The 23,542-nt window shown below is 30.9% G+C and overlaps 1 protein-coding gene across 1 annotated transcript; it reads left to right on the forward strand.

The window, feature by feature from the left end:
* The first annotated feature begins 1,698 nt into the window (after nucleotides 1-1,698).
* LOC145324777 (uncharacterized) lies at nucleotides 1,699-23,426 on the forward strand. Its single transcript, XM_080167446.1, has 7 exons — nucleotides 1,699-1,741; nucleotides 2,069-2,191; nucleotides 2,546-2,586; nucleotides 5,656-5,703; nucleotides 22,093-22,183; nucleotides 22,667-22,801; nucleotides 23,338-23,426. The coding sequence occupies exons 1-7, from the start codon at nucleotides 1,699-1,701 to the stop codon at nucleotides 23,424-23,426; spliced, it is 570 nt and encodes a 189-aa protein (XP_080023572.1).
* Nucleotides 23,427-23,542: the final 116 nt, after the last annotated feature.

The following is a 23,542-nucleotide window of genomic DNA, read 5'->3' on the forward strand; positions in this document are numbered from 1 at the left end:
TTTATTACGTGCTTACATCTTTATCTCTTTAGAACAGAGATTATACACAGAAAATTGATGCCATTATCTAAGTTTAGTTTTAAAGCTAAAAAGTGCAGCATTTTTTACTTTTAAGCAAAAGATTAGTTTTAAAATCAATAATCAGATTTTTAAGTGTTTTAATGGTAGTTAGATTTTACACAAATTACAAATGATTTTTTAGTTGGGAGGCTTCTATTTAAGCGTTCATATTTTGCCCTAAAATATTTTCTTTTTTTTCTTTTAAAACATTTTTGCTATTGCTTCTTTTAAGTTTCAGTTTTGCCTTTCTTCTTCTAACTCTTACAATGGTTGACCAATATTTTGCTTATTAATGCTTCTATTGGACGTAATTATACTTGTTTTAATTCAATCTTTCGTTCAGGGCTACCTTTCTAATTTTGAAATTTCTATTTTATCTATACATACATATGCCTAAAAGGGCCCTATTTATGGCTTGCAAGGTAATTGACTTTAAGGCCAAGTTTTGTATAAGATAATCGAAATTACCATCTGGCTTAACACTTTAAGTTTGGGCCTAACAAGGAGAAAAATATACAAATCTATTTCGTGGGGAACTACAAAAATCAGATATTAACTTTTAAATTGAATTGCAAGATAGCGTACACAAAAATTTTATTTTTAAAAGTCACACAAAAAAACAAGATATTCTGTGCAGTTTAATGATAATTTCCATTAATGTTAGGTTAGGAGCAAGATGTAACACATGGAAAGAGCCCTGCATGGTTTTAAAACAGTTGTTTATAGCAAAAATATTGGGTATAGTCTTGTAGATGTTTGGGATGGGTAGAAGAGGTTATTATCGCTCCACTAGCAAAGCAAAGGATGTGCCGAAACTAATGAAGTCTAGAAACTATTTTGCTAATTAAAAATACGCCATAAAATGCTTAAAATGCCCTTATTAAAGTCATGAAATGTTTTAGTGTGTCGGCAAGGCTCATTTTCTAAAATTGTATATATAAATTTATGATTAAGGAATCGCCTAATAAAACTTAAATCTATGTAATCTAATAACTTTATCTACAAATATTCTAAATAAAAAACATTTTTAAAAATCTATTACTTATATCTACTGTACAAACCTTTAAAATCATTCTTGCTGACATGCTTAGATATAAAAGTCATCTTAGATAAAATTCTTTTGAAGCACTAAAGAAAATATTCTCAATGCTAGTGACTGCGCCCATAACATCTAGGGGCTTTGTATTTAAAGAGACAGGAAGTGTAAAAAAGCCTAAAACCATCCCAGAAGCTATGTTAGGCTTTCTTAAAAAGGTGAACCAATTCGGACCTGTGGTTCTTAGATCTTAATTGATAAAAAAACTTGTTACAATAAATGATAGGATTAATATGAAGGAAATATTATCTTAAAAAATACATTGTCTTATAAAAAATGTTACTAAATAGAAAAGAATACTAAATCTTACAATTAAAAAATTGTAAATTATTATTATTGTACTGTGACGTCTATTTTTACAAAATCTTCATAATTATATTTAATTTCAGATTCAATATTGATATAAAACTAATGTAATCAAACAAAGGAGAATTTTATTCATTAATAATCAACAAAAAATTAAGGTAATCCTATTTCCTATTATATAAAGTAGTAGGCTTTTTCTGTCTGTATCGAAGAATCTCATTATCCGCTAGACCGATATGGTTCTCCTTTACAGTGAAGCTTTTTACAGGCCCAGGGAAGGTATTAAACTAGTTTTGGGGAGGATATCTTAACCCTTCCCATAAAGAATGCTACCCCAAAAATTTTTTTATAAGATCTTGAAATGAAAATAGTGGGGGATTTCGATTTAACAGACATCTACCTGGATCCCCCTGTTGAGAACCTTTTTCGTCTTCTGGCAAATTGCTTTCTGCTTTTTTGTAGCGACTTTGCTGTGTTAATATTTCCGTCGCTATTGGTTGATTTTCAAAGACCTGATGGAAAGTCTTCACAGTTATTTAACCAATTCCCCCTCTATTGTTTTACTCTAATATATCTTTATCTTTCTAACTATCTCTATATATTTAGTTCCCTGGACCAAGATGAAGCTGTCCTGTTTGATAATAACCTGCCTATATCTTGGCCTAACCATTGCTTCAACCACAGAGGACGATTCTAACACAAGAAGTATTAGATCTGCAAATCCATCAGGTTTAAATCAATTCTAATAATTTTTTGCTAAAGGGACATACAACAATTTAGGTTACTAACATGGACATCTTTTATTGGTCAGTTCGTTCATCAAGCATGTGGAGAGGTAAGGGGGGGGGGGGTAAAAAGGGTGGAGGGAGGGTATATTTTTTTTAGCCAGCTACAAGTTTCGTTTTAACAGAGTACATGTGGAGAATACTGGTGTTAGATCCAAGTAATAATAATGAAACGGGGACTTTTCTGCTCTTTTGTTGGACAACTGTTTGAAGAAAGGCACAATAAGCTGGAGTATAAACAAATAAATTATTTTAAATTTCATTTTTTGTATCTAAAGTTTGATTATTTTTTTTTCAGCGAGAAATGGAAGAAAATTTAGTTTGGCCTCTTTATTCCAGGTAAAATTATTCATCAAGTCCATTGGTATAATACGCTTTCCAGTATGACTTCCAAACCTATAAATGTCTTACTTCTTAGCCGAACTGAAAAATCATGTAAAGCATTTTATTACAGACTATTTTCCACGAATATTTAAATAAAATTATAAAATTAATACCATTTTGGTTAGACCCGAGGGGCCGAAGGAAATGGGGAAAGCTATCTATACTATGCGAAAAAAACAATTGGTCAAGTAAGGCTATTCTATTATTAGGGTCGGTCATTAGCGGATAGGTCTAATCGTTAATTAAGCACATAAACATAACATATATACTATATAGGTTGAATTCTTTATCATTATTATATTTTAGTGATTTAAAAAAAAATAGTAAAGTCAGAGTAAATTGTCATTTTGCCCAAAATTGAGAGAACAACAATAATACAAGCTTACAAACCAAGGTCTCATCGGAGACACAGATAGTTCTTCAGAGATTTTATTTTATTGATTTTTAACTAGCGAATATGCCCTTAGAGGCCTCTGGGACAATTGAGGTAGGAAAAATCGACCACACCATTATTAATCAAAATCGTTTTTTTTTTAAACGGTGGTGGCAACCTCTTCCAAAATAGTTATAAACCTTTCCATGACCTATGTGAAGTTACATGGTGAAGTAGAACCATATCGGTTGAGCGGCATGCGAGAATCTTCTGTACACACATACGGATAGATAGAAAGACATTTTGTTACTTTTATAAAAGCATTTGTAAAATTTACATTAAAATAAACACAAAATTATTATTATAAACAGTTCATATGTATGACAAAAGAAAGAGGAAAAACGCGCCAAATGATATGTTATTAAAATCATTGAAATTTTTGAATGCATATCCATGTTTTTATATCTTTCGCGTACTTTTATTTGGAATGTATGATTACTACTTTTTACGTTCACTTACTAGAATTTATCTGAAACTGTACAAAACATAATCTATAATAAAAGGTTGAAATTGACAGAATTAAAGAGATTTTTTCAAATGGTCATTTGTTATGATGATATTTTTATTTTAAAATTTAGATTTTAATATAACATAACATTTATTCAACTTTAGCATGGTTAAATACATGTATTAAAAATAGTAATATCAGTTGTAACACAAAAGTAAGGAATTACAAAGTCAACTAGGACCTTTTTAAGATCATTTGCAAGACACTTTTTCTACTCTATTTTATCAAAGGTTAAAGAGACTATTTTAGGGTTCCCAATATATTTAGCACTGGAGGCTATGTCCTTAGAGGCATCGAGGATCCTATCTAGACAAACAAGAACCTTAATACTTTTATGACTATGCATATTTGTATTGTAAAATTCTGAATTTTACATAATGATGATTTAAGTTGGTTACTGAATAAAATTAGATGATATATAAAGCTAATCGATTTATAATTATTTGGATGTTGTACCAGAGTTTCATGTACTCTAATAATAAGTGATACTCCCAGCTGGTTAAAATAACAAAACCCCACTCCTTTACCCCATCCCCTCCCCATTTAGTGAACGAACTGACCCAAAAGAAAGAGGTCCATATAAGCAACCTAAATTGAAAAATTTTCCCCTGTCAATATATCCACGTAATTTAAATCCATTATGAATCTAATAAATATATAGATATTGGTTTAGTTGGGTGGTCAAGCTATCAAATATCAAGGGTGTTTATGTAGAATAGCATATTTGTTCTAAGCATCTCATAGCAAAGAAAATTAGAATTACTGGCTTCTATTCCAGTATTTTTTTGTTTACCCATATTTATTGTAAGAATACAATAGCATTTCGGAAAAGCATAATTTTATCATATTGGTTAGTCTTTTTGGACATAATTAAACAAAAAAAACCTGCTAGCTAAATCTTTTAGAAAGTAGCAGAATGCCAGTCTGTGTGTGTGTCTCTTTAGAGAAGAATCTCTCTAAACAATACGGTTCTCCTTTACATTGAAGCTTTTAATTTTCCCGTGGATGGTTTATAGCTGTTTATGAGCTAACTGTAAATGAATACGCTTTTCAACTATCGATAACTATGACTATAACTATTATATTTGTACAATAAAGTTAAGGCTTAAAAAAACCTGCTGTTTTATTTAAACACTTATTATAGGCATATTATTATTTGGTATACAGTGGAACAAGGTCATAAATATCCACAATTCCTAATCCTTTTTAATTAAGTCATTTTCATGAGAATTAAAAATTTAAATTGAAAAGTATTATTAATTTCGAGTATAAATTCATTTGAATAAAAATTAATGTTATTATGTCTAAAGAAATATTCAGATACATGTATTAATAAATAATTGTTGTTGAATACATCGATGTATCACTACCATATTCCTATTCTATGTATGATTACTTAATCAATCAAACACAGTAGGAACTTTTCTAAAATATATTATCTAAAAAAAAGAAAACTAAGTTTTAGCTTTTAATCTGCGCCGATAGTAGCTTGTAGCGCTGTATTTGAAGGGGTGGAAAAGCAGAAAAAAAAACTAAATCCATCTCGAGATTTAAATATAAAATTAAATAGACTAAATCATCTTAGGACCTTAAGCTACAGACAAAAAACCTTTTTACTTTATATAATAGGATAAGTTATTGATTGATTGGATTACTGCGCTAAATGAAAGATTTCGGATTTTGCGTTTTGGGAAGCCTCATATATGCCCTAAGATTTCTAAAAACTATTTTTATATTTTTTTTGTAGAATGTAGTAGATACTCCGGAAATAGTCCCTTTCGTGACATCGCACCTTATTTTTTATAGGTTATTTTAGGTTAGGTTAGGTTATATTGGGTTAGGTTATTGCCCCACAGGGTTAGGTAATTGGCCCCGCAAGGGCTAAAATTAGGAGAAAACCTACTGTGAAAAATACGAAGAATCGCCCCTTAAGGTGCGATGTCACGAAAAGGACTATACCCGATACTCCAAATCATACAAACAAAGGTTTAATAATAAGGCTCTAAAATATTTATATAAATGTTTTGGTAATTTCAAATTTGTTCTAACACATACAAAATCCTCATATTTTTTCATATTTCAGGGCATGTTTGGAAAATCCTCAAATAATGTAGCAAGAAGACATCAAAAGGTAAACATTTTATCGTCTTTTAAACCACTTTTTTAAAAATAAACTTCTTCACAAATCGCATTATCATATATGGGAATTTTGCAAATCCTTTTGAAACTTTATAGATTTATGTAATTAGGGCTCTGAAAGTTGTTATTGACTTATAAGCGGATGTCGATTTTTAAAAACTTACAGGAGGTTGCAACTAAAAACTACATCTTAACGTTGTTGTGTCTACAATACCCTGTTTTTAAGAACTTAATAAATATTATCAAAGATTTATTTATATCATGAAACTAATTGTGTATTTTTGTACATTTAATTATTTAATTAACCTTCTATTGATTAATCCTGATATATAAATGGATATAAAATATACCTGGATATTGTGGCAGGGGAAAAATTCTCGTCAATTTATTTTGCTAACATAACTAATTTTTTAGTCAGTCCGTTCATCCAGTAGGAGAGGAGGGGATGGGGTAATGGGGTTGAATGGTGGTATCGTTATTTTAGCCCACTGCGAGTATCAAATTATTAGATAAATGAAAATCTGGTGTAACATCCAAATAATAATAAATCCATTGATATATATCTAAAGAAAACAAATAACTTGAATCTTACTTGCCTTCGTTTTTTATTACCCCTGAGGGAAAAGGAAATTTTTTATAAAAATTAGGAAATAAATATAGAATTTAAATTTTTATTTTGATCTAAAGCAAAAATGCGGGATTAGGTAAATAAAAAATATACCAAATTTCAAGGTGTTTTATTTATGATAATTTGACAATGGTCTCATGTAATATTAGTAAAAAGACAGTTTAAATACATTTTTCTGCATTTCTCGCAAGAAGGTTTACTAAGAAATTTGTAAACCGATAAATATCTGCTGGATTAGAACATTTTCTCAGTCATACTGAAAAATCATGTATAGCATCGTATTAACGACAATTTTTATTAAAATTATAATGTCCGCAAAAGCTGTCTATAATATGATGCGATAAATAATTATTTTAGCATACCCTCAATAAAGACTAGATGAAAAAAAAACACAAGAATCTTTGATAAAACTGATAAAATATGTTTAAGGATTTAAATTGATTATTAAAATAGACTTCCCTGTCCTAGATTTACCTAATTTTATTTTCTAATATATTTCTACTACCCTTCAGGGTCAAGCGTGCATAGGAATCAGAGATATAGGAATAGAGAAATAGAAATATAGTTTTAAAAATCTACTAAACTAATATAATGATGGTTCACACAATCATATCTAAGCTTTGTAATGTTCCTACTGATAGGGCTATCTACGTAAATACATAGGCATAGGTTTCTCTTAAAGATAGTTATTTCTATCTAACTTTTATAGACATGTATTATCATAAAGTAACGGTCTATATGTATATACATTTGTAATAGTTATTTATCGCATACTTGATAATCTTTCTTTGGGCCTATTTGAGGTTCTATGAATTCTATGAGGTTCTATTCGAGCTATGAAGCTTCTCTTTAAAGGAGAACCGTATCGTCCCAGTGGTTACCGAGATCTTAAGCTACTAATAGACAAACACACAAACACAAATAAGGAGATATTTAAAACCCTAATACCTATAATTTTATTTTATTTTATTACACACAATAACATAACCACACACACACACACACACACACACACACATGCAAAGAAACCCAATACTTTATTACCCAAAAATACATAAAAAACATCTCAAATAATCAAGACCCAGAGGCAAAAGAACTATTTAGGGAATTTAAAAATGATTTTAGATTTGAATCTCGAGTCTTGTCATTCATAATAAAAGAGAAATTATATCAGGGATATAAAGGGATAAGACTATGTTCGATAAATTGATGTAAAACCACAATGATCATAAACAAAATTACCCCTTCTGTAGATTACAATTAGTGGTTGAAATGTATGAACACTCATTTAATAAATCAACCAATTAAAATTCAATAAAAGTCCCCAAAATGGTTGAGCCCACATATAAGAAAACCAAATATTTAAAACTTTGGGGACTAGTGTAACAAACAGCCCAATGTCTTCTCCCTCCCTGAATTATATTTTCTCTGTTGTCAAGGGAAGCTGTGCATTCACTTCCACAATTAATTCAGGGATTTTAAGAGATAAGACAATGAACGATTAATTGATGAACATACCTAATTATTATAAACAAGTTGGGATACTTAGTGGTTGTACAAACCAATCAGGATAAAAGTGTCCAAAGTTTTTAAGCCAACGAATAAGAGATATTGTTTTCAAACTTTGGGTACTAGTATAATTACCAGTGTAATGTCCCCTACCTTCTTGCAAATTATCGTGACATGACGTGAATAGAATTTGCGGTTCTGTTAATTCTAAATTGTGATACATATGCGGAATTGATTGAACACCCTGGGGAAATTTTTATAGTTTTAGGCGGATAATAATTTTATCTGATTACTTTTGTTTTTTATTTAGACATTGAGATATTAAGGCTATTTGATTTTGTATCAGACAGCCAAGTATTTTTAAAATTGGCATCAATCGTTAAAGTCGTGTGGCTCGGCTGTGGATAGTTGACTTACCCAAGGCTGCAGATTGTTCATATCGAATTTCAGAAACTTATTTGGCGGCGGCAGTTTTATATCTAAAAAAGAACTTATAGGTTTGGGCTGTTGATTGTAAATTTAATATAATTGTAGTTGCATATGCTGAATCGGCCACTGCTACGCACGTGGCATCAATTTTTTCTTATCTTTGGGTTTAACAATATTAAAGTTTTTTTGTTTGTAGTGGAAACAATACCATTTTTAAAGTACTAGAAAGTTTTAGCGATTCCCATGTTGATTAGGTTTTTAATGTTATCTTTTTAAAATCTTTCAACAAAAATAAAAAAATCTTTGATTTAAAAAAGAGTTAAAACATAGAAATAAAATATCCAATAATGTTAATGCTTAATCAGTTAGGTAGTAGATACAAAATGATAAGAAAAATAAAATTATTTAAGAATTATAATTTTTATGAAGAAAGGAGGGTAAAAAGATTAACAAGTAAAGCTGAGTACTTTAAGAACTTAATACATGGTGAATTATAAAATAAACTTCCTTACTATTATTAAACAATTAAGATGGACAGAAGGACATTGTTGTCAGTTGGGGAGCTAAACCAAGTTATGTCAATAATCTACATCCAAACCTTTTCAATAGATTATTCTGACTGTATCAAGCTTAAAAAAACATCGTTCATGCTTATTTCTCTGTTGCAATTTTAAATAGATAGCTGAAATTTTCAGTGACGATTCCTATGACCTTTGCGCATCTAGTCTATACATTGTTTCGTCCCTTTGTCTGTCGTTCATACTTCAAAGGATAAAAAATTTTCTATGTAGGTCTCGAAATTATTTTGGATTTTTTTGCATATTCTCTTTATTTTTTTTTATGATAACTATAACCTACTTTGTCAGTTAGTCAACCTATGTTTTTCTGCTTTGTCACTTATAAATGTTGAAATCCTTGTTATTATCAAACCCCTGCTACACAGTTTTCCCATCAGCTCGTCAGCCAACTTTTTGATGGTGTTTCAGTAAATTGTTTTTGAAAAAAATTAAACCAGAAAGAAAACAATTTCTTAGTTCTTTATTTATTATCAAATATTTGTGCCATCTGTCTTTAATGGTTCCCACGAAAATCTAAAGCAATTGTATTACAGTACAATCTTCTTGGTAAGTTTATATAAACAATAATCAGCACAATACAGTTACGCTCTTTATGTTTATTTCTTATCTTTTTCAAAAATAAGTCTCTAGGGGCACTTATGGAAAAGAGAGGTGGGGTTGAAAGTCGACTCTCAACTTTTGATTTTAAAAAGAAAAGTAATAATTTTTGGCAGTTTTCTTGGAAAGGTGGTACCTTACCACTTCCATATTAACCCTTACAGATCGGGGGGGGGGGGGGAACTCCAAGAGTCCCCCCCCCCTCTAGTTTTTTCAATCTCATTTTTTTTTGTAGGTAAGATGGAGAGCTGTGACTTCATGACTTTTTAAGTTTAGTAATTATACGTCGGCAAGAGTTGATTTTATTAGGATATCTGGTCTGTGTCGGTCGTGGTGTTTGGTCAAAGTCGGTTGGGTAGCACCAAAATTCTAAATAAATCTTAATTTCTACATCATGACTTTTGTGTATAAGGTAGAAACCTAATTTTTTTTTGGTGAATACTTAGATACCAGTGACCTTCTGAGAGAAGTGGTGTTATGACCGTTTGATCGCTCCAAGACCGACTTTATGACCGGTTATTTGTCCGGCTTTTACTATAGACATATATCATGAATATCGTGGCTTCTATTACAGCTAGAGACCTATAATTTTTTTTGGTAATTCCTTGAGCAACAATAAACAGATAAAAATTTTAATTTGCGCCGCCAACTGCCATTTTACCGCCGTTTTACCGCCGTAACCGCCGAAAATGGCGGTTTCCGTTATTTGCCGTTTTTCGGCGATGATCAGAAAAAGTAATTTTTTAGTTATGAAAAATAAAAGTTCGTCCTAAATTTTGGTTATCCTAGCTGCAAAATTGGCCGCTCTAGAGCTGTTTTAAAATTTAGCGGCTGGCCGCTAAAAAGCGGCTAAGGAGCGGTCTGACCGCTATGATTAGAAAAAGTAATTTTCTCTAAAAATACACATGAACCACCAGAAAAAATTTTACGTCTTTATCTGTAACAGGAGCAGAGATAGAGGGGGGGGCTCTTGGAGCACCCCCCCCCCCCCCCGATTTATTAAGGTGGGAATTGGGGCCCGATCTGTAAGGGTTAATCATGAAACTTTCCTGAAAAGATAAAAAACTGTAAAGTAGAAATATTTCGTTTTAATAGTCAGAAAGATGTTCCACTACAATTAGAGAGACAATTGTTAATATCATATGAGAATTAAAGAATGATAAGTTGTGATGTTATTATAAATCTGACAAAAGACTGTAGGAATTATTTTATCTACCACAATTATATCAACTGTTGTGTTGTCTCTATAATGATAATAAACAGAGATAAAGAAATCATCTAATAGCATCTATTTAAGCGCTTATAAAAATCTAAGATTTTAAATGGTTAATCTTTAAGAACTGAATAGGACATATATAAGGCAAATAAAATAATTTACATGCTTTATGAGGGTTATGTATCAATCCCTTGTCAAAATAAAGGAGTTAGGGTACAACCCCCCCCCCCCCCCATATAGGTATACATCCCTGACAAATATTTACACAGTCATTGGGTGTGCCAACTTTAAGTTAATTTAGTAGCATCCCCCTTAAATTAGATTAATTTGGCAAGTAAGGAACTCTTGTTTAACTTTTGAGTATGCTAATTATGGAGGGGGGTTTATCCACCCCCTGACAATAAAATAATACTATATATTAATTTAATGGGGATGTCAAAAATGTATTTTAATTTATCCTTCAATTCATTTCTGCAAATATCCTTCCCTCAAACAACATCAACAGGACAATGTATAACTTTTTCTACAGTCATTATTTTTCGGTTCAACATTAATTTTGTTCCTTTTACACACAGTGCCCAGTGCACAATGTTAACCCCCCTATTTAAAAAAAAATGTACATAGTTATAGGTGGAGTTTTCAAAAGCCTATCCATTGCGGGTTCCTAGTGGTCTAAAAAATAACCCTTGTGACGTCATAAAATGAGGGATTATCCATATCTTTTTTCGTGGTTCTCTTTCCCCACTTCTCCTCTTATCTCCTTCATATTTATGACGTCACATGGCTCATTTTTGAGACACTTTGTCCAGCTACAGTACTCAACATGTTACCTTGTGTGAAAGCGCCATAATTTTTAAAAGGTTATACATTAGTTAGCTTAAGATCTCGGTAACCACTGAACCGATCGGATTCTACTCTTCAGGAAATATACTATATTAATGCTTGATTTTCTTAAATTGCAAGCGAAGGAAAATTTTTTCAAAATTAAAGTTTTTGAAGTTTAACTTAATAAACGGGGTTATCTGAACCTTCTTCTAACATGGCACCATATTTATATGAAATGAGTGTGTATCCTTTGAGTGTTTTACCTCCCCGACCGTTCTTAAGACTTATAGAGTGGTCTACTTTATGCATAACCTAGCTTCCATAATTGATTATTATTTATTATAAAAATTCTAAAGGATATAGGAATAGAAGAAAGGATGAAAGTCCAATTTTTCTCCCAATTCCCAAGTGTGAAAATCTGCTGCAATATTAGTTCAGGTTAGGTTAGGTATAATAAGCCCCACATGGTTATGTCCCCACCAGAGAAATGGCACACACGCGAAATAATCCCCACCCCCCTCCCTTTTTTTCATTAAAAAGGAGAGGCTGAGAATCTACTTATATGTGATTGTCCACACCCTCCAGGGAAAAATCAGCAGATGCGCAAATTATAATGTTAATTATTTCATCAAAGTTAATACTTTTAGCACTTTATTGATAAATCATTAGAATCATTAATTTTATCAATTAATTTCTACGTGGCGTTGAGGGGAAAGAAAATCATTAATGACATTATGATGATAGATCATTTTAAATTTTTATTTTATATATAATTTTACTTTTATTTACTTTCCCTTAATTCGGAGAAGGGGAGGGGGTGAAAATCATTTTCCTTGGAGAAGGAGAAGGGGTGGGTCGTATACATGCCAACTGCCGATCTTAGGGCAAAAATCGGCTAAAGTATCATGTATGTATTTTTACTTGGGACAATTAATGCCTTTTAAGATTTTTTTTGTTAGTGATTTTGTACCTTTCTTTAAAAATATATCTAGACTTTGAATGGCTTCTTTGGCAACAGCCAAGATAGATGAAAGTCAACAAGTTAAGGATTACTTTTACAGGGCTATATTTTCTTTTCTTTATTAATTTTTGTTTAAAATTTTGAGATGCTTCGCTGAAAAACACAGCCTGTAGTTTCGGCCATTTTGACTGGAGGTCTTTTAGAAATCACGTTACTTTTGACTTATCTTGGAGGTTTATTTTGAATGTAAAGCGAATCAACTCGTTTACACCACGGGTATCAGAATACCCAATCCATAAAAGACAACTAATTCTTTGATTGCTCAACCTTTGTCTTCCCAATACGATGAATAAAATGAACAGACTAATAATTTTAAGCCTACAATATTAAATAATTTGAAAGCCGGAAAGATAACACTAATGTTGTCTGTGTGTAATTTTTTATATATAAAAAAAAGATGTCCATTAAATGTGGACAATTAGATATTATAATTTTCAGTTTTTTTGTGGTAAGAAAAATGAGACAAGAAAAAAATAATTAATAACATCTTTTTTTGGCTTTTATAGGTTAGGTTTGGATGAGTCAGGGTTATAAAAGCAACACTGGGCTGGCTAAAAGAGATCATAAAGGTGGGAGGGTGGGTTTTCTGAAGTCATCTCGGGAAATTTACCATGCAAGCGGCATTATTAGGGCAAATTTAATGGTCAATAAATATAGCGAAGATGAAGAAAGTATCTCAAAAAATCAGCATGTGACGCCATAAAAAAGAGGGATTATCCATCTCTTTTTTGGGGGTGTTCTTTCCCAATCATCCTCTCCTCATCCCTCATTTTAAAGACGTCAGACTTTCTTCGTCTTCAATTTAGCTAGAGGAAAGATAGTTGATTTTAGAAGTTATTATCAAAAAAGAAGAAATCACTGATTTATTTTTGTAGTTTTCAATGGACACCATTTTTAAAGATTTTTATCCATTTGGTTGTTGTCATCATTTTTCCTTCACCTTTTTAAAGATAATTCCCATAGCCTTGTAGTTATACTTGCATTACTTTTAGATCAGAGAGGGAGGTTTCATCTGACCAAAATATATTTTTGCCTCGACTTTTCCGCTTGTCAGATACAACTTCCTTTTTTCAAGCTTATGGTAAATAAACATGCTTTATTTATATAAAAATTAATGTAATTTTATTTTAAATATTTAAAAAAAAATTTCAAAAAGATTTTTAGTTTCACTCGGTTATTAAAAATTCTGATCTTAATTGGCCAATTCCTGTAACTTCAAAAATAAGTTTCCCTGTAAAGCAAAAATTAATTTGTGTCAAGCTTTTTAAATTGTTCCTTAAATGGATATATTATTACTTGGATCTTACACTAGATTTTCATGTTCTCTAACAAAGTGAAACTTCTAGCTTAAATAACGATTCTCCCCCTTCCACCCTTTTACAACATTCATTTCCCTTCTACTGTATAAACGAACTGACCAATGAACGAGTTTCCTGTTAGCAAGCTAAATGACGACAATTTTCCCCTGTCATAATATCCACTTTTATTCTACATCCATTGTTCCTTATAAATAAATATTTGAAAAATAAACAACAATAATCTTGTTAGATAAAAAGTAACAGTGTGTGAGAAAAATGTGGCAATTCTTTTAAAATTCATAATCATCTTAATTAGGCTTATTTGAATTAAGTCAAAGTGTTAAATACACAGCAAAATTGCAGAGAGAGATGGGACAATTGCCTCTTTATTACACTACGCCCCAAATTTGTTTAATAACGTTTTCTTATTGGTTGACTTTCTTCGAATTTTGATCAGTTGGTTTATAAAGTTGAGTGTTCAAACGTCTCAACCCCAAATTTAAATCTACAGAAGGTGTAATTGTGTGTATCATCATTCTGTATATCAACTGATCGGACATTGTCTTATCCCTTTAAATCCCTGGCAAAACTGTTTCAGCTAAATATTTTCCGTATTATTTAAAAGAGATAAAATATTAAGATTTATGCTATGTAAGATGCGTGAAATTCTACGAAAAGACTAGTAATAAATGCTACACTTTTGTACTACTCCTGCAAAGTTTATTGTTAAAGTTTATTTTCTTTTAAGATGGGACAGACTAGCATAAATAAAGGAAGCAACATATCCTATTTTGTCCATCAAACAATAAACCAACCCTTTGATCCTTTGTCTTAAAGTCCTAATAAGTTGTGACTTATCATAGGTCCAACAATTTTATTTTCAAATAGACGGAGAAGCAACATTTTATATATAATGTCCTCAGTTATGTGCGAGACTTGAACTCGTAACTAGAAAATTTACATTTCAATAAACCATTAACGAAACTAATTAAATAACAAATTTTTTTTCCTCAGAATACTTAATCCTATAGCTGATTCTAAAAATGAAGATTTATATTTGACAACATTAAGAGTTAATAAAAAATATTTTCTTGGACGTGCTTTTTTTACTTAATTTTCTGTTACAAAAGTCAAGGATATGGTTTAAATGATGTTTCGCTGGTCAGGAAAACGGGGATGGATAAATTGAACATAAATTGATCCTTCTCCAACTCATACTAGCTTAAGGAATAAGGCACGAAAGGAAAACTTTTTTGCTTCCAATTTTATTGCAAAAGCATGCAAAAAAATAATTTAATGGGATTCCAATTGCTTGGATTTGAAAGTTTTAATAGTTTGAAATTTCATCTGTTTTATTTTATCTATATTCTATAAACATAAATGGTTGATTTAATAACAACAGACTTAATTTATCAATGATTAACTAAGCCCTTTATCCCTGATGAACTCATGCTCCAAGTCATTTAAAGCCAACAAATAATAATTATACTAGGTGATTAATCTTTAGAAAAAGCTAATAAGAAAATGATTAAGAATAGTTAAGTACAATCTTAATTTGGACACAAGGGCATAAATGACATTTTATTGGTGTTAATTATCATTTTGTTGTTGTTTTGTACTTCCTTTAAGTTTTATAATAGTTATATATTGCATCGTAGGCCCTGGATAACAAAATTGGTATTGATTTTAGAGTTTTCATTCATGGAATATTGTCTGTATTATGATGCTCTCGAAGCAATACTGGAAAGGTAGTCAAGGGTCTTCATTTAAAAAAAAGTGATTAATTTTATTGATTCCTTGCGACTCTTAGGCATAATGCTATAAGCAAAGCAAAAGAAAATCTTTGGATATTTAATTATTCCAATTCTTTATTCTAAGAAGCAACGTTAAGATAAATTTAGAAATGTTTGTTTGTCCTACAGTTGGATGTGTATTGTGTATAGCTTCGTTGTTTTTTGATGTCGTAATCCTTGTTGAATAAAGCAACCTTTATCACAAACTAAGGTTTCCGAAAATAAAAAAAAATTTAACAATCCTATTATATAAAAGTTATAGCAATTTTTTTTTGTATTGAAACTACTTTATTATTTACCTTGTCTGTCCGACAGTCAGTAAGTCTGTGATTTTGCATATTCTTTCTCTTTCTTTACTTTGTTATGACAACTGATCATCTGCTCTATAACTCACTTTATCTGTTTTTTTTGTGCTTCGATACTTTTAAATGTGGTCATCCTTGTTTAACTCAGTTACATTTTGTGTAAAATCGCTATATTGAATTTAAAATTAATTCCATGTAAAGTATAAAATTAAGTATTAAATACACAGACAGAAGGCTGTGATAATATCACAAATTAGTTTCTCGGATAACGCACAACCAAAAATTATCCATGTCAATATTACATTGGCATACAATACGTTATCTCCTTTGGTTCCTTAAAAAATATTTTAAACTTTTTATAATCCTGATTCACTGGGTTAAGCTTTCATTGTCTAAGCTTTTCGACTAATAGTTTTGATCTACAAAAGGAGTAATTAAGTCTATAATCATTGGGGATGTACTATAGTTTATAGTAATGTAAATGCTAATGTAAGAGTTATGAAATAGTTTGTAGACTTTTTAGATTATTATAGCTCAAACCCAAGAGAATTTTTTGTACCTTTTATAACCTAACCTATTCCGAAAAAAATACTGGAAAACGTAGGGGCAATTTTAGAAGTTTTTAATGGGGTTATTTCGACGATGAATGTCCCTTGTCCCTGACAAAGTGCCGGAAGCAGACATCAAAATCTATAATTCGTTGAGTGATACATAATTTGTTCCAATAATATAGACATAGAATATAGATTGATAGATAGACAGATAGATAGATTACATAGTTGGTTAAGAAATACATAATTTGTTCCAATAATATAGACATAGAATATAGATTGATAGATAGACAGATAGATAGATTACATAGTTGGTTAAGAAATACATAATTTGTTCCAATAATATAGACATAGAATATAGATTGATAGATAGACAGACAGACATATAGATAGATAGATAGATAGACAGATAGATAGATTGCATAGTTGATTAAGTGATACATAATTTCTTCAATAACATAGACATAGAATATAGATTGATAGATAGACAGACAGACAGATAGATAGATAGATAGATAGACAGATAGATAGATTGCATAGTTGATTAAGTGATACATAATTTCTTCAATAACATAGACATAGAATATAGATTGATAGATAGACAGACAGACATATAGATAGATAGATAGATAGACAGATAGATAGATTGCATAGTTGATTAAGTGATACATAATTTCTTCAATAACAATATAGACATAGAATATAGATTGATAGATAGACAGACAGACAGATAGATAGATAGATAGATAGATAGACAGATAGATAGATTAGATTACATAGTTGATTAAGTGATACATAATTTCTTCAATAACATAGACATAGAATATAGATTGATAGATAGATAGAAAGACAGATAGATAGATAGATAGATAGATAGACAGATAGATAGATTAGATTGCATAGTTGATTAAGTGATACATAATTTCTTCAATAACATACACATAGAATATAGATTGATAGATAGACAGACAGACAGATAGATAGATAGATAGATAGACAGACAGATAGATAGATTACAAAGTTGATTAAGTGATACATAATTTGTTGTTATTTATGTTATACCCAAAGTTTTATAACAACTTTGGGGACTTTTATTGAAATTTGATTGGTTGGTTCATAAGCTAATTGTTTAAACGTTTCAACCACTTATTTTCATTTACAGAAGGGTAATTCTGTGTATCATCATTGGGGATGTACATCATTTTATCGGCCATTGTCTTATTCCTCTAGTTCCCTGCATAAACCGATTTAAATAAAAAAATAGAAATACCTGGATTCCATTCTACATATTATTCTATCATTTACTTAAACATTTTTTTCAAAATGGTGTTTTGCGAAATAATTCTATTTATCTAATCTATGATCCATTTTAATAATATACTATTAAATCTTTAGTTATTTAAATCATAATGTTTCATTACAAATCAATTTATAGATTAAAATGATTAAAAGTTATGATTAAATCATATCATTTTGTTTAAATTTGTTAACTTAATAAAGAGCGTACTGAACTTTAGACAATAGGTTAATAAAAAACAAGCATTATCATATAAAACAAGGGTGACAACATCCTTAAAAGCGAAGCCCTGAATCAAACGATAGAACAAACAAACATAAACACCTGAGTTTCTTAATAAGGACATACTTAAATTGTTAGGACTTGAATGTAGAAATGAGATGGTTCGCTAAAAATGGTGTACCTTGATGTCCTAGGAATCATTGTTCCAAAAATTGTTGTCAAAATGTAAAACATCAGCATTCCTAAAGTGAACGTACAGACTTTTTGGCAAAGCTTATAGAGTTGCTACACTTTATGAATTGTACCCAACTGTTACAGGAATCATCATCTAAAGTTTAAAAAGGATAGGGAAATTATAATATGCCTAAATTAACTATAAGAGCTAACCGTTACATACGGACGGACGTACAGACTCTAATTAAATAAAAGCTTCGATTTTAAAATTCTTAAAATTAAGTATGATAGATTATGATAAATTTCTAAATGATTGTATAACTCCGGTAGCTTAACCCACTCTGTTGTAAGAGAGCTTAACCCAACCCTCTATTTAATAATTCCCCACCTTTCTAGCATGCATAATTAAACTTTCCCCATCACCCCCCCCCCAAAAAAAAATAGTCTTGTTGTACATCATACAATGTAGCCAAATTTAAGACTCAGTAATTTTTGTCAAAAAATCACTTGTGAAGCTGTTTATAATGCCAATAAAAAATTACATCATACAATACAAATGACCAATGATAGGCCAAAACACAGACTAAATCACCAATGGGAGGCCAGAATACATTTTAATTGACCAATGGTAGGACAGTATGACGTAATTTTTTATAGGCACTATAAAAACTTAATCACTTCATAAGTACACTTTTTATAAAACACCAACAGGATAGTGGACAAAATAATGCCACGATCGTAGCGGTTATGCGTCTTGCGTCAGGTTGAAAGGGTGACGCAAATTTCAGACCCCAGATTTGCGTCACCCTTCTAATATGACGCAAGACGCATGACCGCTACGACCGTGGCATTATTTGGTACCCTATCCACCAACAGTTTTATACAATTAGACAATCAAATAATGATTTAGGAATTAACAGTGATTGACTGATAGTAGATAAATTAATCTTCCCTTCTAGGTATTCATTAAATTCTTCCTTTGGTAGAATTGTTCATACCTTGCAATAATTTGTTTCTTTACCTTGTTATTGCTGCGTTATTTAAAGACAAAATCATCTTTTCAAAAAAAATTCCTTTTTGTAAAAACTTTAATTTATTATCTAAATATATTGACGAAGTAATCATTACTAAGATAAACTGTGAAAAATTATTTAATTTCACAGCTGACTTTTATTTTTATTTTAAGTATGTTCAACAAAGCTTAGATTCCCTCTTTCATTTCAGTAGTGCTTCCCATGTAGGGGACATTGGGCTGTTTATTAAGTCCTTAAAGTCTTATAATAATGTTTTCTTATTAGTTGGCTTAAGAACCTTTAAACTACTTAATTTAATCTACAGGAGGGCTAATTTTTTGTGTATTCATTGGGACTTTTATCAATTTATTGGCCATTGTCTTATCTCTTTAGATCCCTGGCTACCAGGCAATGTCCATGCGTCTTTTTGCGTGTGGGTCCTAGAAAGAAAGCAAAAAATGTAATCTTCTTGTTTTGACCAAATAAAAAAGTCTAGAAAACTAACTGTATTAAAATAATAAATCTCCATGTTTGCTTGCTACAGTAATGTTTGTCCTTGTTAGAATCTACAAGTTTCTTCTAATCTTATCAAATATAAATGTAGTTTTAAAACATTCATTTGAAAAAAAGTGTGTTTCTGATCAGGAATTTGTCACCCTTAAAAGAACTACTTTGCCTACAACTTTTCTGCATGTTAATGATAATTAATATTTTGAATTTTGTTCAAGTTTTAAAATTGAAAAATATTTAAAGTCATAAACATTTTTGAAAAGATAGAGCCAACGTAGTTTTCTCACATTTTCTTACACTGATATAAGAATAGTTTGTTACTTAAGGTCTCATGAACAGCTTAACATTTAATTAAAGTTTGTACTTAAAAACCTCCAAAACATAGGAGAATGATCTATAAATTAAAATCAAATATTAAATTCGTACAGTAAAATTTTAAATATAATTTATTTTATTTTGACAATCCTTCATAAATCTTTAAATAAACGTTAATTACTCTTTTAAATTTTTTTCCTATATTGTTGTTTTTCAAATGTAAACTTATTATTAGCGAAGCTTTACTTTGTGTCCTTCTGTCTGTTTTTCAGTATTGTTAGGGAGTTGCCATTTTATTTTTTGAAGTACAGAAGATTCTCATTAATTTTTTCCCCATTACCTCATCTTCCCTTTTCTTTTCAAATTAACTTTTCATCATAAAATGTTATTCTTGTTCATTTGTCATAGACAAACAAATAATGGATGTAGAATATACGTCGATATTATGATAGGTGAAAAATTGTCGTTAATTTAGGTTGCTAAATCCCCTGTCATTTATTGTTTTTTTTCGTTTTTCATGTAGGAGGGGAGGGGATGGGGTAGTTACTTATTTTACTTCTTTTATTTCTTTCCTTTCTATTTTCCTATATCTTGGCAGGTATAAGGCAAAACCAAAAAGTGAAATAAATCTAAAATAATATTTGGGGGGCAAATGGAGAGGTCGTCAATTTTACGATGTGTTGCCCCCAATGACAGCTGAAAACCATGTATAGGTTTCGTGAATTTTTCGAATTAGATTCGTTATTGGTATAAGCTGATAAGCTTGGAGGATTCTTACATTTTGTTCATGTTTTTATCTTTCCTATTTTTAATAAGCTAAGCACCATTGCATTAACCTATTCTTGGTTTATTTTGCAATAAAAAGTAAAGACAATAAAGACATATTTAACTATCACTGGTTCACATATCAATCATATTTAAAGGGACACATCCTTTTTATTAGAACTAGCAGATTCGCCCCCTTGCCTCTAGCTTTGTCCTAAGAGGTAATGTAAAGTCCCCCCCTATATATTTAGAATGGTTCTTATAGTTATAGAAATATTATTAACAAAATTCCCCATCGCCCTCTCTCCCAAGAAAATAGCTTTAAACCACCACAGGACCCATAGGTATATTCCCTGAAGTGTAGAACCTAATCGGTTCAGCAGTTACCGAGATTATAAGCTTCAGACGGATAGGCGTACATACATCATTCTACTTTGAATTATAGATTCTCTAGGTATAAAATATTATCGCCTACTTTTAATAATTAATTTTGTCAAATTTAAAGTAATGTTCTATGATAATATAGGATATTTTAGGTAAAATGAAGACATTTGAACACCCCTAAAAAATTTAATTTCTTAATTAAAAGGGGTGGTTAGGGTTGTAAAACAGTAATACTTATTTTTTTTATTTGCTATAGACTGTCCTTTGAAGCAACAAATGTTGCTAAAAATGTGTGATAATTTGTTCAGCAACGTAGTGACATTTTTTGCATAGCTGATAATTTTTGCATAGCGTGTAACAAATAGATAGATAAAGCGTTTTTCAGAAGATTAAAAATATGCTTTTTTCTAATTAGGCGAAGAGACATTTTAAAACTCTAAAATGAACGTTTAGAAAAGACAGCTTAATTAACAATATCTTGATTCAAATTTGAGGAAAATATAAGTATGTATATTGTGCTACATTATTTATGGTCTAATAATTTGTATTACAATCTCTTATTAACTAATAAATAGATTTTGAAAATTTGCTTAATAAAAATAGATCTGAAAGGTTTCGTGAATAAATATAATATTCATAAACAAAAATTATCTTTTTCCCTATAAAAGTTTTCCATTGGGTGTCTTAAAACTTTGGGTACTTAATCGTGCAGGGCAACTTTTAAATTAACAAACCTATCCTATGTCTATGACTTATGTTCAAAAATTATTTTAAGAAGCAAGGACGCCCAAGTCTTTTTTTGAGGGTGTGAAAATAAGGGGTTAAAAAGTTTTGATTGGGTTAATTTTATGTATTTTTATGGGGGAGAGGATTAAAACCCTTTACCCCCCTCCCTCACTTGGACATCTATAGAAAGGAGTTAAAATATTATTTAATTCTTTTTTATTTCAGCCCGTACCTGTAGTGCGTCGGCCACCCAACGCCAAGAATGTTCTGCTGCCTCACAGAAAACCGGTTTTACACCAAATTATTCCTCAAAGACAGGGACCAATACTTAAATAAAAAAGTAAAAAAAAGGATTATATCTAGTAAGGTAGAGACCATTAGACTTTAAATTCTACCGATTCTCAAAGTACGATATTTTATTTGTTGACCTTTAAATCTTTTGGACTGTAAAAAGTAGCAGTGTCCAAACTTTTCCACCAGAAATCTAAATTTATAAAGTAGGTTATTTTAGGGATCTTAAGTGATAAGAAAATGAATGATAAATTATTAGAGTAAAACACTAGAGGGAGAAAGGGTTACATAACTATATCTCCCCATCGCAACCACCTTGTGCAACCCTTCTGTTGGGTCACTGAAAATCAACCAATGGTGTTGTTTACATTAACACAGCCAAGTAGCAGAAAATAATTTAGAAGCAGATGAAAGAGGTCTTTGAAAATGAAAGGGAGGTAGTTGTCTGTATATACATCTATGCCATATATCTGTTGATGAAATAAAGAACTATCTAAGTATTGACCCTAGGCCCGACCTAACCGCAAGCCACACCCCCCTCCCCTGCGCTACAACCCCCAGCCTCCTGCCACCCCGTATAAGAAGGCACCCCCGTCTATCCCCAAACCAACACCCCCAGTATCCGGTAAGATACAACCACAAAGTAAGTTAAAATATTATTTTTTTGGTGGAGTTTTACCAAACCCTCAGCCCTGAATTTTCTAATTCATTGGCGTGCACAGCAATTTTCCAGTGGAGGGGGTGAAACCATTAGATGGGAAAAGAAAGGAAGGCAGGCCTTCCCAATTTTAAATTTCCAGAAGGTGTTGACACTATTCTACACCCCCCCCCCCCCCTATGGAACGCAACTGGTATAATTTTCTATCTATCTGTATGTCAATCTCTGAGCGATAGAGTATCTATCTCTTTACCTCTCGGTCTCTAAATGTCAATCTATGTATCTTTCTATCTATCTATTACTCTATTCAACCACTGACTATGTACCATCTATCTAAAAAGATCTGAAGTGAATTCTTAAAAAAAAACTTTTGCCTCACTAAAATCAGTTTGACTCACTAAAATTTTAGTGAGGCAAAATTATCCCCCTCTAAATTTTAGTGAGCCTCACTGATTTTAGTGAGGCAAATATTTTTTAAGAATTCACCTCTGTATATTTCTTAATTTATCAATTTACCCTAGGATATGAACTGGACCCCCACAGTAGAGCACCCCCTGCCCTCCCCCCAGTTTATACCTCAGGAACAATAATGATGAAAAAACAATTGTAAATATCAATACAATAATTTTACTTGTCCAAAAGTTACTGAGAAATAATTGTCTCTTAATATGCAATGTCTCAATGAACACAACCCTGCAGGGCTTGGAAAGATGAAATGAAAGTTAC

The sequence above is a fragment of the Acartia tonsa genome, chromosome 1 (assembly GCF_053477335.1).
Source record: "Acartia tonsa isolate MP-2025a chromosome 1, ASM5347733v1, whole genome shotgun sequence".
Classification (NCBI taxonomy): domain Eukaryota; kingdom Metazoa; phylum Arthropoda; class Copepoda; order Calanoida; family Acartiidae; genus Acartia; species Acartia tonsa.